The sequence below is a fragment of the Staurois parvus genome, unplaced genomic scaffold (genome assembly GCF_062004578.1).
Source record: "Staurois parvus isolate SC_StPar_1 unplaced genomic scaffold, SC_StPar_1.0 ptg000553l, whole genome shotgun sequence".
NCBI lineage: Eukaryota > Metazoa > Chordata > Amphibia > Anura > Ranidae > Staurois > Staurois parvus.
This window is the reverse complement of record NW_028318349.1, coordinates 1,011,337-1,027,856: the sequence shown is the minus strand read 5'-3', so window position 1 is coordinate 1,027,856 and position 16,520 is coordinate 1,011,337. Positions and strand designations below refer to the sequence as shown.

The 16,520-nt window shown below is 43.3% G+C and overlaps 1 protein-coding gene across 1 annotated transcript in view; it reads right to left on the bottom strand.

Moving 5' to 3' along the window:
• NUBPL (NUBP iron-sulfur cluster assembly factor, mitochondrial) overlaps nucleotides 1-16,520 on the bottom strand; it is a 54,221-nt gene that overhangs the window by 18,933 nt on the left and 18,768 nt on the right. The window contains exons 2-6 of the mRNA XM_089691191.1: nucleotides 11,412-11,559; nucleotides 9,210-9,244; nucleotides 5,835-5,925; nucleotides 5,675-5,714; nucleotides 41-131 (exon numbers count right to left, since the gene is read on the bottom strand). Of these exons, the coding sequence (XP_089547317.1) occupies nucleotides 41-131; nucleotides 5,675-5,714; nucleotides 5,835-5,925; nucleotides 9,210-9,244; nucleotides 11,412-11,559 (405 nt within the window). The remainder of the gene's footprint in view (nucleotides 1-40; nucleotides 132-5,674; nucleotides 5,715-5,834; nucleotides 5,926-9,209; nucleotides 9,245-11,411; nucleotides 11,560-16,520) is intronic.

Genomic DNA, 16,520 nt, shown 5'->3' with positions numbered 1-16,520 from the left:
CTATATTGTATGGGTGAACTTTATTATCATTGGTTCTCACCTGCCTTAGTAACCGCTCTATTGCGGACATAACCATCAAGCCTCTCCACACAATCGGAGCCGTCTCCTCTACCAGGAATCCCATTGACATGCTGGCATGGACACACACAAAGGAATCATCAGACTGTGTAGCTCTGGGCTGCCACTGACACATACTTAGATACAGCACTAATGAATCATTCTTGTGGATACATTGGTGAGTCAGACTATGTATTTCATTTGGCTAGGATCATACTGAGTACATCTGTTTAGTAAATATGTGGGAACATTTCAATTTGTGCTTGATCATGAATCTGTGTTTTTATCTACAACTGAACAGGTTTATTTATATGTTTATTTGACAAACAGTGAAAAGTGACTCACAGCAAAGAAAGAAGAATCCAAAAATATGCAAGTCTTAAGCTGGCCATACACTAGTAGCAAGTTGTTAAAAAAAATTTCATTTTAAGAATGTTCTTCTGATTTTCTAATCATTCGTGGAGCCAAAATAGTCATTTGTTTTTGACCACAGTGATAAGAAAATTCAAAGAGGCAGGATGGAACATTTTTCTTTGCATGAGCGAATTTCTATCAACGTATGTGGTTCTTGCTTGGCAAATTACATTCACTTCAAAATCAAGTAAAATTTTAGAGGTGCCCAATGACATTTGTTTAGTCAAATGTACAAGGAATATTTGGATGAATTTTTGTTTGAATGTTCGTACAAATGGCCATATGAACTTTTGTTTGAAACTCTACTAGTGTATAACCTGCTTTAACCTAAAAGCTGAAATAAGCAAGTGGGCAGAATTCTAAAAGCTCAGGGCCTGCCTCAATTGAAACAAAAAGAAAGCGCACCAACCTTGCGCATTACCGCAATAAACTATGATTTTATTAAAATGAGATATATACTCATAAACAAAGCAGTCATATCAAAATATAGATAGATAGATAGATAGATAGATAATAGAAGAGGGCACTCAGTTTTGTTAGCTGAGGAAGAAAGGACCCCCTTCGAAACGCGTAGCCTCGCACTGGTTTTGCACTTCAAAAGTTCCTTTGAGGATCTTATACACTTGTTTTACTGCTTTGTTTGTAAGTATATATCTAATTTTAATAAAATCTCAGTTTATTGAGGTAATGCGCAAGGTGGGTGCGCTTTTTGTTTTACTTTGCAGTACTGGTCGAGCTTCCCCAGCCTTGTTAAGAGCTGCACAACCTTTGATCTATTGGTGTATGAACTTTCATAAGTGGTCTATCCACCCACTTTTCTGTATCTTTTGATTTCTGTATCTTCCATTGCACTCTGTTAGACAGTAAGCTCTATTATTTACTGTATCCTTCCTTATACCATAATAGATTGTAAGCTCTTCTACCCTCTCTATCCTCCCTTAGAACATAATAGATTGCAAGCAATTTTGCTATCTGTATCCTCTGTCATACCCATTAGACAGTAAGCTTGATCATCTTCTGTATACTCCCTTACACCCAGAGTAAACTCTTTCACTTGCTGTATCCTCCCTTAAAAGAATATGTAAACCGAACATTTCATATACCTGATGTGTGTCTGATGTACTATGTACTTGTATGAAAACGTATCCCGTTCTCTTTGTATTGCTCCCTTTGTGAGAAATCCCTGGTGTTCTTGCCAGTGCCTCTGCTTTCCTAATAAAACTGACCACACTAAGCATAAAAGAACAGTGTGGTCAATTATCTATCTTTGCTAGAACTGAGCTTGCTCTCCTCCAATGATCAGACTTGTCCTGACACCCCCCCCCCTACCTGGCACAGCCATTCAGTAGGAAGTTCAGTGTATTGCTGTTTCTCCTCCCCCAGATATGCAGCTGAGAACAGAGGGAATGTGATCACTTATAAAAAAAAGTGAAAAAAGTGTTTGGAATGCTTTTTTATTTATACACAAATGTTTTGCCTTTCATTTCTATTGTAAACTTAATGGGTTGTTTTACAAGGTGAGGGATTACATACACTCACCGGCCACTTTATTAGGTACACCTTGCTAGTACCAGGTGGGATGCCCTTTCGCCTTCAAAACTGCCTTAATTCTTCATGGCATAGATTCAACAAGGTGTTGGAAACATTCCTCAGAGATTTTGGTCAATATTGACACGAGTTACTGTTGCCTTTCTATCATCTCGAATCAGTCTGCCCATTCTCCTCTGACATCAAAAAGGCATTTTCGTCCACACAGCTACCACCCACTGGATATATTCTCTTTTCGAACCATTCTCTGTAAACCCTAGAAATGGTTTTGCTTGAAAATGCCAGTAGATCAGCAGTTTTTGAAATACTCAGAACAGCCCATCTTAGACCAACAGCCATGCCACATTCAGGTCACTTAAATCCCTTTTCTTCCCCATTCTGATGCTCGGTTTGAATTTCAGCAAGTTGTTTTCACCACATCTAGATGCCTAAATGCATTGAGTTTATGCCATGTGATTGGCTGATTAGCAATTTGTGTTACCAAACAATAGGACAGGTGTACCTAATAAAGTGGCTGGTGAGTGTATACTTTAGACTGGCCATACACTAGCAGAAGTTTCTTCCAAATGTTTCATTCTAAGTAAATACATTTGATTTTCTAAGTATTTAAATCAGATTTTATTTAATGGTATTTTTCAAAGTAAAATGCAAGATAATAGCATTTCAAAGAAGACATAAATAAGAAAGATACAATCCAAATCAGCTCAAGATCAGTAAGAGTCACATCAGCAGTATTACTTGGATATTGGGGCGTTGTGAAGGGCGGCTGAGGGCATTAATGAAAACACTAAAAACTGTAATGGAGGGGCTCAGGACAGTTAGGGGAGGGGAGCAGGACAGCTAAGGGGGGGTGGATTAGGAGACAGTTAAGGGGGGGTGGATTAGGAGACAGTTAAGGGGGAGCTCAGGACAGTAATGGGGGGGCTCAGGTCAGTTAAAGGGGAAGATCAGGACAGTAATGGAGGGCCTATGACAGTAATGGGGGAGCTCAGGACAGTAATGGGGGGGCTGAAGAGAGTAATGAGGGGGCTGAGGACATTAATGGGGTCACTGAGTACAGTAATGAGGGTCTAAGGACATTAATGGGGTAACTGACAGTAATGAGGGGCTGAGGATAATTAATGGGGTCACCAAGGACAGTGATGAGGGTCTGAAAACATTAATGGGGTCACCGAGTACAGTAATGAGGGTCTAAGGACATTAGTGGGGTCACTTAGGACAGTCATGGGCAGGGCTTAGGATAAAAATGAGGGACTGAGGACATTAATGGGTCACTGAGGACAGAGTCCTCTGAGGACTGAGGATGCTGATGTAAGAACAGGATTGTGATATGAGGTTCAATTCAGATATGTGCATGTTGCACATCACGGGTAGGGCAGCCCATTCATTTTAATGGGCTGCCCTACCCGTGAGAAACGCAGGGAAAAAAGTCCTAACCCTTTTTCCTTTTTTAATCGCATCACATACCACGTGGTTTGCTGCACGCGAAAATGTGCTGCAGGTGCCAATGTGTGGGGGTGCCATTAAGAATTAATGGCAGCCTCTAATGGTGTTTGACAGGCTGCTGGTAGCAAGGCTAGACGGTGCACTTGTACTATCTGCCCGCACTGAAATGCTGGAAATAAACACCCAGAATGCATGAGGTCTTATCACTGGTAGGTCCCTGTAAAAATGTTACACTGACACTTCATAATAAAAGTACCCAATGTCTAATCCAGAAGTATCCATAGTTAACTTTTTAGTAATTTTATGGTTCACAAAATCTGTTGAAAATTATAAAGCTTTAAAACGCTTTTCCAGAATTTGTCGTTGAACAGGTTTTTAGTTACACCTTGGTGTCATGTTCAGCTTTCAAACTGTGGACAAACCAGACAAGCTGCACTGCATGATAAAATATGTCAGAAAAACAAAGATCTTAGTACAGCTGCAAAGATTATAGTTTCTTCATGCCCAACTAACTACAGTGACTAAAATACAAACACATACACAGTAATTACAGGTATTAGTTGTCTGTTTCTATTTAAGGTTTTCTGGATTACAGATCAATAAAATGTTGCTGTTATTAGCAGAATCTACTTGGGATTTGAATTGCTCATTAAAAAGTACCCATTCATTTCAATCACTTCCTGAAGAAAAATCTGCTATAAGATCAATAAAATATAGACTAACATCACACAACAAACACCAGAACCTGTGTATATATTTTACAATGAAAACTACAAGAAAACAAAATTCGTCAGCTATGGACTACAAACAGCAGTAAAAAAAATAACAACAACAATTACAAATATTATTAAGAGGACATAATATTTTACCTAAATAAAAGATACCATACATATCTGTTAAAATTTGTAATGCTAATCCAACAGTGATTCTGGCATCAACATAGACAAGTTTCAGCTTCTGGATCAAGCCAAGTGCTCCTCTTCTCATGACCTGCACATAAGACTCCTTTGCTTACATGTCTGAATGCTTCTTGTATGCCTGTCTCCTGTTTGCATTTGGAACCCCAGAGGCACCCAGAGATGTAAGAAAATAAGTTCTACATGTCCGTCACGTGAAATGGATCAGTCAGATAAATTCACAAGCAGAAATACAGAAGCAGGGGTACATTTGGGGAATAGGACAGTCATGCTCTTGGCAGTTCCTTGTGACAGGACAGTCTCTTGTACCATGATGGTCTTTGGTAATGTGGAAGTCTCGGATAATATGGCAGAAAACTTTGATAATATGGTAGTCTTTTGGAAACAGAGTTTTTTAATATGACTGTTACCCATTACATGGCTGTCATATGGCAGTTGACACAATAGGTTTCCAGGGGTGATGTAGATATTAAGTGTGCAGGTCATCTTGTAGGCACTACTGGGACACTGATTGCAGGTATATCTACAGAAACTGATCTCAGAATTGTCTAATATGCAGCTAACTGATAAAAAGAATTAGAGTTAAATATCTAGTGGTGGAGGGGGAGACTGAAGTTATAAGTAAACCAAATATCTATGCAGATGTCATGGTCTGTATGTGTGCATTTGACTGTGAAGCAAGAAGATTTTAAGACCCAAAATATTTTTCAAACCGTTGGGGTTAGTAGGTTGAGCACCCCAAATGCTTTTTTTAATTTTTTGGGTGGTACAGTATGCAACCCTACTTTCAAGAAGCAGTTTTTAGGAACCCAAGAGAGCAGGGTTTTTTTTTTTGCTAAGACATGGCTGTTTCAGGCTAAGCTTCAAACGTTACCTGATAAAATTGATTTCCATATTTTTCATGGCAAAACGGTCACAAGAAAAGTGATGCAACCACTAGTATCACTATCTATTAAATTATCCATAGGAATATGCGGAATGTTTCTGCACCAGTATCACTGACCGCTAGTCTGAACATCTAAGGAATAGGTATTTCAATAATCTGTCACTTAACTTTCAATTGTTTAAAAAATATTCACAACTTTTGGTCATTAGGGCAGTACCAACCCTAAGCAGTTGAGGAAATGGATTAATCAAATTCTATTCTTAAATAGTAAATCCATTCTACATGTGCTACCCCCCCCCCCCCTAAACATATGTGGATAAATTAGCAGAGGTCTGTTATTCAACAAAGTATTTTTCAATAATAAGTCCAATAACACTGGTGTGTGGCATCATCCCCAATTCCTTACCATCTAATTCCATAGTTGACAAGAGGGATCATTAAATTGTCTGTAAAAAGGAAACACAATGCAATCAGAATTGCTCCAATGCAATTTGAAAATGTAGCTCATCACTTGGAACCTACATTATCTACTGTTCATGAAACTGACAGAAAAAGTTCTTACTTACTGCTTGTCACCTCTGGGTTTCCCTTTAGATTCATCATTCGGGGAATGGACGGTCCATATACATCAGCATCCAATAAGCCGACTGACTTTACCTAGATGTAATAACTTGATATCTTATTTTTCAAATGTGAATTACTAAAATATACAGTTATCACGGAACTATCCACTGTTAGTACTCAGGAGGCTCTCATGTGAGTATATAAAACAACATCCCTGGACAAAACAAGAAATAAGAAACCCAAGAAACATTTAGGAAGCCAACAATATAAAGTGAATGCAGCAACAGTGCTGAAAGTGGACCTGGGGGGGGGGGGGGGAGGGGGGGTCTTTGATGTTTGAAAGTGTCCTTATATTTTAAAACCGGACTTTGCACTACAATGCACATCTGATTATTCAGTAATTTACTACCACCCATGTCAACTGTTACATTTCCCCCTTTAAAAAAACTGTGAAAAAATTTAAACAAATATACTTACCTTACACCCAGCTTCCACATTGGAAAGGGTGAAGTCACGATTGTTATGGTGAAATTCTGGGAGAGTGTAGTATCCCAAATCTAAGGAGAATTGCACAGTGCTGGAGCATCTTCTAGCAAAATGGGATGTGCATCATAACTAGCAATTTGTTGAAAATATTGTGACATCATCCTCACCAAGGTTCTGCAAAAGGAGGCTAGGTGTAAGGTATGTATTTTTAACTTTTCCCCACTGTTTATTATGTTTAATCTTGTTTTAAAGGAGTAAATGCAGCTACTTTGCACTAGGTGGTGGTTCAACATCAAATAAGTGGTCCTTGCATTTTAGTTGCAAGGTCCCCTTTAAGGCACAAGTTCACTTTTAAACAAACATCCACTAGCCTGCCTTCCTATCCCCCTAACCCAATTTTGCCTTGAACCCAACCACCATCTAGATGCTTACTTACCTCTCTATGACAGGGCTGGCCTGCTCCTTGTATTGGCCATATCTGTGACTTGACTCCCTATAGACTTGATTAGGGTCATATGCTTAACTACAGATACCAGTATTTCAGCTCCATTAAAGTCTATGAGGAGACATTATGTTGGTGTGGGTAGCACTGGAGAAAATTTCAGGCCAAAAGAGAGTAAACACTGGAGGAGGCCACCACTGTCATGGGGAGGCAAATAAACAAACCTAGAACTCTACCATTCAGATGTTTAAAGTGTTACTAAACCCACAACAGTAAAATCAGTCTGTATATGCAAGTAAAGCATGCTTGTTATACTCACTGGGGAAATTAAGGAGTTAAGGAGGTATTGTGAAAAAGGGCTGTTTATCCTATCTTCTCTGCCCCTCCTCTTGTTCAAATGTTAACATCTTATCTACCGTTAAGACAGACTGAACCCGTAGCCATTCTGCACATGCTCAGTTTAGTGTGTATTGCTAGAGGTTTTTTTTTTCTTGGGAGAGGACATGTGATCAGCACAGGGCCAATCAGCATAGTCCAGACAGAAGTCAGGAGTTTTGCATCCTCCGAGAGGAGAAAGAAAGCTCCTCCTACAAGCTGTAACCAGTACTCTGCTGAATACTGATAGAAGTCACAGGACTGCTCTAACTGCTGATGAGTAAAACGTATTTATCAGTTTATATTTACTAAAATAATTGCACTTCCATGTTTTGTGTACTGTGGGAGACCAGATATAGTGAATGCAGGGTCCTGGGTTTAGTAACAATTTAAGTTAGGAGACTAGGGATTGTGGGCTATTTTTTTTTAAGCAAACTTGTCCTTTAAATCAGAACCTTCATTCTGTTTGTATTAATCCAATTTCTGTGTAGCCCCAGCTGAACAGGAATACACAGACTCAAAAAGGGTCAGTTGGAAGTAGCATACTTTCAGATACCTGTGCAAAAAAAACTTAAAATAAATAAATGCAATAAATGAATAAAAAGGTTTTAGCTATACGCATTAAGATTAACCACTTCAAGTCCAGACACTTTCACCCCCTTCCTGTCCAGGCCAATTTTCAGTGCTATCACACTTTGAATGACAATTGCGCGGTCATGTAACACTGTACCCATATGAATTTCTTAGAATTTTTTTGAGACAGATAAAGCTTTATTTTGATGGTATTTATTCATCTCTGGGATTTTTATTTTTTTTGCTATATAGATGAAAATGTCCCAAAAATTAGAAAAAACGTGTTTTTCATATAAACATTTGCAAATACATAGTCTTTCTTCATAAATCTTTTTACATTTTTATATTATTAATTTATGGGTTTTTTTTTCTCACATACTGTCACCCTAGCAGTACAGTGTCACCATGGTGACACAGCTGATCACGTGACGTGGTAAAAGGCCAATCACAGTGGCCTTTTACCATGTGATCAGCCGTGTCCAATGACATGCTGATCACCGGGAAATGCAAATGCCGGTTCTCGGCTGCACTTTCCTCACGCTGTCAGATCGTGAGGAAAGTGCTGCCGAAAACCGGCAGTTGTCAGAGCGGGAATCGGCACCGATCATCAGGGTCACTGATCATCAGTGCCCTGATGATCGGTGCCCAGCAGTGCCACACACAAGTTCCGCCCACCTGTGCCCAGCAGTGCGCCCACCTGTGCCCAGCAATGCACCCACCTGTGCCACCCAGCAGTGCCGCCCACCTGTGCCACCCAGCAGTGTCACCACCTGTGCCCAGAAGTGCCACCTACCTGTGCCCAGAAGTGCCACCCACCTGTGCCCACCAGTGCCACCCACCTGTGCCCACCAGTGCCACCCATCAGTGCAGCCCAGCAGTGCTGCCAGTCAGTGCCACCAGTCAGTGCCCAGCGGTTGTGCCAGTCAGTGCGCAGCAGTGCCGCCAGTCAGTGCCCAGCAGTGATGTCAGTCAGTGCCACCTATCAGTGCTGTCTATCAGTACCCATTATCAGTGTCGCCTATCAGTGCCACCAATCAGTGCCGCATATCAGTGCCACCTATCCCTGACACCTCATTAGTGCTGCCTATCAGTGCAGCCTATCCATGCCACCTCATTAGTGCTGCCTATCAGTGCCCATCAGTGCTGCCTCATCAACGCACATCAGTGAAGGAGAAAAATTACCTGTTTGAAAAATTTTATAATAGAAACAAACAAAGAAACTTTTTTTTTTCAAATTTTTTTGCACTTTTTTTGCTTATAGCACAAAAAGTAAAAGTGCCCAGCAGCGATTAAATACCACCAAAATAAAGCTCTATTTGTGAGAAAAAAATGATAAAAATTTCATATGGGTACAATCTTGCATGACCGTGCAATTGTCAAAGTGCAAAAGCGCTGAAAGCTGAAAATTGGCCTGGTAAATAAGGGGGTATAAGTGCCCGGTAGGCAAGTGGTTAAAACCTTTCACAAATATAATTAAATGAAAAATAAATATTTGACTTACATGTTCACTAGCTGCAAATCCCAATGCCAGATTAACTGATAAAAACAAAAATGAAACATTCAAATGCATCAAACACTTTAACACAAAAGACATAAAAAAATTATATGTGTGCGGTCCTATGCCATATCCTGTATGTGTAACGTGATGATGAATGTTTTGTATGAATGTTAGACTGGATTCTCGCCTATGTCTTTTCCTTTTCATGCAATTCAGTTAATGGAAACACATGAAAGTGCATGTCACCACACATTAACATGCATTGCTGCATGTTTTAATGCTTGTTCCAGTGCACTGTGTGTTGGATGTCAATGTGTGTCATAATGCGCAACGATGCCAGTCATGAATCTTTTACGTGTATCATGACATGTCCACATGTGCATAAGTTGAGAGGCATTTTTATTTGTTTCTACTAATGCCAATGGTGTGAAAACACATAGTGGCTTTGCTCCACACCATTTTTTGTATGGGGTAAGCAATGCAAAATATTATTCTTAGATATTTTTTCAAGTGGATGAGATAAAATATTAGCAGGGTGCTCAAAAAGAAAAATAAGGCACGGTAAAAATCAAAGAGAAATGGAAAACTTGGACAAAACACATGTTTTTTCGCACTCACACAATATAATTTTTGCCTTTCTAAACATATATAGGGATTTAATCAAATCAATATGTGCAATGCATTTTTAGTCTATGGTTGAAAAACTGTGAAAATGTTAATACCAAAAAAAAAAAAAAACCTGCTCCTGTCTAAAAATGCATTTCAAGTAAAAATTCTATTTTTTCCTACAGGGATGGTTCACATCAATGCACTGCAGCTTACTGTGAAAGGTAAAGGGAACAATATGGGCCTATTCACACCTATGCGTGTGCGTTATCATGCGGTAATATGAATCCTGCCTTAAAGTTAAACCTAAATAATGGCCCTAAGTGTATTCTTCACCTCTAAGGAGTGTATACTTAAAGAGGAAATTCACTGAGCTTTTTTTTTTCCCTTTTTTTTTTTTTTTAATTAAAAGTCAGCAGCTACAAATACTGTGGCTGCTGACTTTTAGAAATCAGGTACTTACCATTCCATGGATTCCAGTGAAATCTTCCTGCAGCCAATTCTTCTCACAACTGCAGGTCCCTGGTGCTATCATCTTGGATTTGAGAGCCAGCTGTGGCTTCCCGATGAATCACAGCTGGCTCCCCACTGAGCATACATAAGATTGCACAGCACAGGGAGACTGGTTCTGTAGCCTATTGGGACATGTTACATGTTCCAGGAGGCCAAGGGAAGGGAGGGGGACGGGATGAATGACTAGGAAAGGATTGTGGAAGTAGAAGTGGGTACAGAAAAAAAAAAAAAAAAAAAAAAAAGGTCCTCGCTCCTCTCAAAAAAACTTGCAACTCAGTTACAGGTTGGGGAGTATAAGCGGGGCTTCATTTTTTGAGTGAAGGACTGCTTTACTATGTCCCAAGTAATAGGTAGAATATAACTGGATACTAACATTTATAGGTAAGGTTGATCCAGGGAATATCCGATTGCCTCTCGGGGGATCAGGAAGAAATTTTTTTCCCAGCAGGAGCAAATTGGATCATGTTTTGCTGGGCTTTTTTGCCTTCCTCTGGATCAACTGTGGGTATAGGATTATAACTTTTTTTTTTCAATGGTTGAACTGGATGGACTTTTGTCTTTTTTTAGCCAGATTAACTATGTATGTAACTATGTAAGTACATCCTAACTGCATGCACGTGTGTGCAGGCTCTTTAACATTTATTAATGTTTTCAACTATTCATTTAATACAATTTAATTAAATCCCCCTATGTAAGTGCAGAGGCAATGACAGGTACTCTTTATGGAGACATAAAGACCCCTACCTTCAGCCAGTGCAGATCTGGAAAACAGAGTCCTCAATCTGCAGTTTTCCTAGCTTCTGCCCCTGCTGCCATGATTATGACAACTCTGTTCCCAGAAGTGCCCAGAGCTGAGAGGATGAGTTGATTTAACCTAAAGGAGATCCCATTCAGTGACCTTCTCCTGTTCTTCATTCTGAATCCCCCTGCACTGGCCTTTGGCTCACTGAGGATTTATGAAATGCCCACATGGGACATTTTCACTGTGATCCAGACATATACTTTACAAACTTGGTATGTGTTTTGACCAGTCTACTTTCTGTATAAAACAAACATTTCAGGTCTCCATATAAATATCTGATTTACCTGCAGTAGTGGACTTGCCAACACCTCCTTTGCCTGAAGCTACAACCAAAACGTGCTTAACTCCACAAATTGGCTTCTGCTTTGGCAAACCACGAGCCATCACCTGTGTCTGTCTGTCCTTGAGCTTCTCTTCTGGAGATGTTGCCGACTACAAATCAGAGAACATAACAAATCACAGACTGGAAATTAGATGGACACCAAATAAGCTACATTACCTACTGGCAAATACTGGCTCTATTAGAGTCAGTAACTAAAAGCCAAAGATTACATCTGCCAAGGTTAGCACAGTTATGAGAACTGTCCTACAGCATCAAATTGTAAAAACGAACAATAGGAACTTAACTTGACATTGGACAGTAATTGGAATTTGCACAAAAGCTGTTAATGTGGCTACAGCTATTAAACAGTGGTGACTGTAGTAATACAAGCAGTCCTTTATCCCCCAAGTACTACTGAAATGTCATCCAAACCTGTCATTATCACCGATATTGGGCAAAGGGCATCTTCAGTGGATGAATTAGGCAGGGGGCATTCTGGTTTACCAGCATATCAATCGTCTATATCATTACATTACATCTGGTTTTACAAGTAGTAACTAAACTCTTTCAAACATTAACTATTAATAATCCTTGTGTAATTTTGGAGGGGGGGAGGGGGTACCTAGTTTTGACAGGTACCTGCTCCCACTTCTGCTCAGATCACCTAGGATGTGGCTGTTGTGTTGGGGGGGGGGCTTTTTTAAAAGAAAAGAATCAAGCCCCCATTAAAATAACAGCATGAGGAACATATAATGAGTCATAGTAACGTCTTCTGCCCCGCCTCAAATCACTTCCCCTCACAGTAGTATCCTCTGCCCCCCCTCACAGTGGTGTCCTTTGCCCCTTTTCACATCATCCCCCCAGTAATGTACTCTGCCCCTTCACTGTAGTTTCCCCTGCCCACCCACACACAGTAGTATCCTCTGCCCTACCACATAGTAATGTCCTCTGCACCCCCCCACCCCACAGTAGTGTTCTCTGCCCCTCCTCCATAACACTGTCCTCTGCATCCCCCCACAGTAGTGTCCTCCGCACCCTCCTCCATAACACTCATGTCCTCCGCACCCTCCTCCATAACACTCATGTCCTCCGCACCCTCCTCCATAACACTCATGTCCTCCGCACCCTCCTCCATAACACTCATGTCCTCCGCACCCTCCTCCATAACACTCATGTCCTCCGCACCCTCCTCCATAACACTCATGTCCTCCGCACCCTCCTCCATAACACTCATGTCCTCCGCACCCTCCTCCATAACACTCATGTCCTCCGCACCCTCCTCCATAACACTCATGTCCTCCGCACCCTCCTCCATAACACTCATGTCTTCCGCACCCTCCTCCATAACACTAATGTCCTCCGCACCCTCCTCCATAACACTCATGTCCTCCGCACCCTCCTCCATAACACTCATGTCCTCCGCACCCTCCTCCATAACACTCATGTCCTCCGCACCCTCCTCCATAACACTCATGTCCTCCGCACCCTCCTCCATAACACTCATGTCCTCCGCACCCTCCTCCATAACACTCATGTCCTCTGCACCCTCCTCCATAACACTCATGTCCTCCGCACCCTCCTCCATAACACTCATGTCCTCCGCACCCTCCTCCATAACACTAATGTCCTCGGCCCCCCCCCCCCCATAGCACTGTCCTCTGCACCCTCCTCCATAACACTAATGTCCTCTGCACCCTCCTCCATAACACTAATGTCCTCTGCACCCCTTCAAAGCACTGACCTCTGCACCCTCTTCCATAACACTCATGTCCTCTGCACCCTCCTCCATAACACTCATGTCCTCTGCACCCTCCTCCATAACACTCATGTCCTCTGCACCCTCCTCCATAACACTCATGTCCTCTGCACCCTCCTCCATAACACTCATGTCCTCTGCACCCTCCTCCATAACACTCATGTCCTCCGCACCCTCCTCCATAACACTCATGTCCTCCGCACCCTCCTCCATAACACTCATGTCCTCCGCACCCTCCTCCATAACACTCATGTCCTCCGCACCCTCCTCCATAACACTCATGTCCTCCGCACCCTCCTCCATAACACTCATGTCCTCCGCACCCTCCTCCATAACACTCATGTCCTCCGCACCCTCCTCCATAACACTCATGTCCTCCGCACCCTCCTCCATAACACTAATGTCCTCCGCACCCTCCTCCATAACACTAATGTCCTCCGCACCCTCCTCCATAACACTAATGTCCTCCGCCCCCCCCCCCATAGCACTGTCCTCTGCACCCTCCTCCATAACACTAATGTCCTCTGCACCCTCCTCCATAACACTAATGTCCTCTGCACCCCTTCAAAGCACTGACCTCTGCACCCTCTTCCATAACACTAATGTCTTCTGCACCCTCCTCCATAACACTAATGTCTTCTGCACCCTCCTCCATAACACTAATGTCTTCTGCACCCTCCTCCATAACACTAATGTCTTCTGCACCCTCCTCCATAACACTAATGTCTTCTGCACCCTCCTCCATAACACTAATGTCTTCTGCACCCTCCTCCATAACACTAATGTCTTCTGCACCCTCCTCCATAACACTAATGTCCTCTGCACCCTCCTCCATAACACTAATGTCCTCTGCACCCTCCTCCATAACACTAATGTCCTCTGCACCCTCCTCCATAACACTAATGTCCTCTGCACCCTCCTCCATAACACTAATGTCCTCTGCACCCTCCTCCATAACACTCATGTCCTCTGCACCCTCCTCCATAACACTCATGTCCTCTGCACCCTCCTCCATAACACTCATGTCCTCTGCACCCTCCTCCATAACACTCATGTCCTCTGCACCCTCCTCCATAACACTCATGTCCTCTGCACCCTCCTCCATAACACTCATGTCCTCTGCACCCTCCTCCATAACACTCATGTCCTCTGCACCCTCCTCCATAACACTCATGTCCTCTGCACCCTCCTCCATAACACTCATGTCCTCTGCACCCTCCTCCATAACACTCATGTCCTCTGCACCCTCCTCCATAACACTCATGTCCTCTGCACCCTCCTCCATAACACTCATGTCCTCTGCACCCTCCTCCATAACACTCATGTCCTCTGCACCCTCCTCCATAACACTCATGTCCTCTGCACCCTCCTCCATAACACTCATGTCCTCTGCACCCTCCTCCATAACACTCATGTCCTCTGCACCCTCCTCCATAACACTCATGTCCTCTGCACCCTCCTCCATAACACTAATGTTCTCTGCACCCTCCTCCATAACACTAATGTCCTCTGCACCCTCCTCCATAACACTAATGTCCTCTGCACCCTCCTCCATAACACTCATGTCCTCTGCACCCTCCTCCATAACACTCATGTCCTCCGCACCCTCCTCCATAACACTCATGTCCTCCGCACCCTCCTCCATAACACTCATGTCCTCCGCACCCTCCTCCATAACACTAATGTCCTCGGCCCCCCCCCCCCATAGCACTGTCCTCTGCACCCTCCTCCATAACACTAATGTCCTCTGCACCCTCCTCCATAACACTAATGTCCTCTGCACCCCTTCAAAGCACTGACCTCTGCACCCTCTTCCATAACACTCATGTCCTCTGCACCCTCCTCCATAACACTCATGTCCTCTGCACCCTCCTCCATAACACTCATGTCCTCTGCACCCTCCTCCATAACACTCATGTCCTCTGCACCCTCCTCCATAACACTCATGTCCTCTGCACCCTCCTCCATAACACTCATGTCCTCTGCACCCTCCTCCATAACACTCATGTCCTCCGCACCCTCCTCCATAACACTCATGTCCTCCGCACCCTCCTCCATAACACTCATGTCCTCCGCACCCTCCTCCATAACACTCATGTCCTCCGCACCCTCCTCCATAACACTCATGTCCTCCGCACCCTCCTCCATAACACTCATGTCCTCCGCACCCTCCTCCATAACACTCATGTCCTCCGCACCCTCCTCCATAACACTCATGTCCTCCGCACCCTCCTCCATAACACTAATGTCCTCCGCACCCTCCTCCATAACACTAATGTCCTCCGCACCCTCCTCCATAACACTAATGTCCTCGGCCCCCCCCCCCATAGCACTGTCCTCTGCACCCTCCTCCATAACACTAATGTCCTCTGCACCCTCTTCCATAACACTAATGTCCTCTGCACCCCTTCAAAGCACTGACCTCTGCACCCTCTTCCATAACACTAATGTCTTCTGCACCCTCCTCCATAACACTAATGTCTTCTGCACCCTCCTCCATAACACTAATGTCTTCTGCACCCTCCTCCATAACACTAATGTCTTCTGCACCCTCCTCCATAACACTAATGTCTTCTGCACCCTCCTCCATAACACTAATGTCTTCTGCACCCTCCTCCATAACACTAATGTCCTCTGCACCCTCCTCCATAACACTAATGTCCTCTGCACCCTCCTCCATAACACTAATGTCCTCTGCACCCTCCTCCATAACACTAATGTCCTCTGCACCCTCCTCCATAACACTAATGTCCTCTGCACCCTCCTCCATAACACTCATGTCCTCTGCACCCTCCTCCATAACACTCATGTCCTCTGCACCCTCCTCCATAACACTCATGTCCTCTGCACCCTCCTCCATAACACTCATGTCCTCTGCACCCTCCTCCATAACACTCATGTCCTCTGCACCCTCCTCCATAACACTCATGTCCTCTGCACCCTCCTCCATAACACTCATGTCCTCTGCACCCTCCTCCATAACACTCATGTCCTCTGCACCCTCCTCCATAACACTCATGTCCTCTGCACCCTCCTCCATAACACTCATGTCCTCTGCACCCTCCTCCATAACACTCATGTCCTCTGCACCCTCCTCCATAACACTAATGTTCTCTGCACCCTCCTCCATAACACTAATGTCCTCTGCACCCTCCTCCATAACACTAATGTCCTCTGCACCCTCCTCCATAACACTAATGTCCTCTGCACCCTCCTCCATAACACTAATGTCCTCTGCACCCCTTCAAAGCACTGACCTCTGCACCCTCCTCCATAACACTAATGTCCTCTGCACCCTCCTCCATAACACTGTCT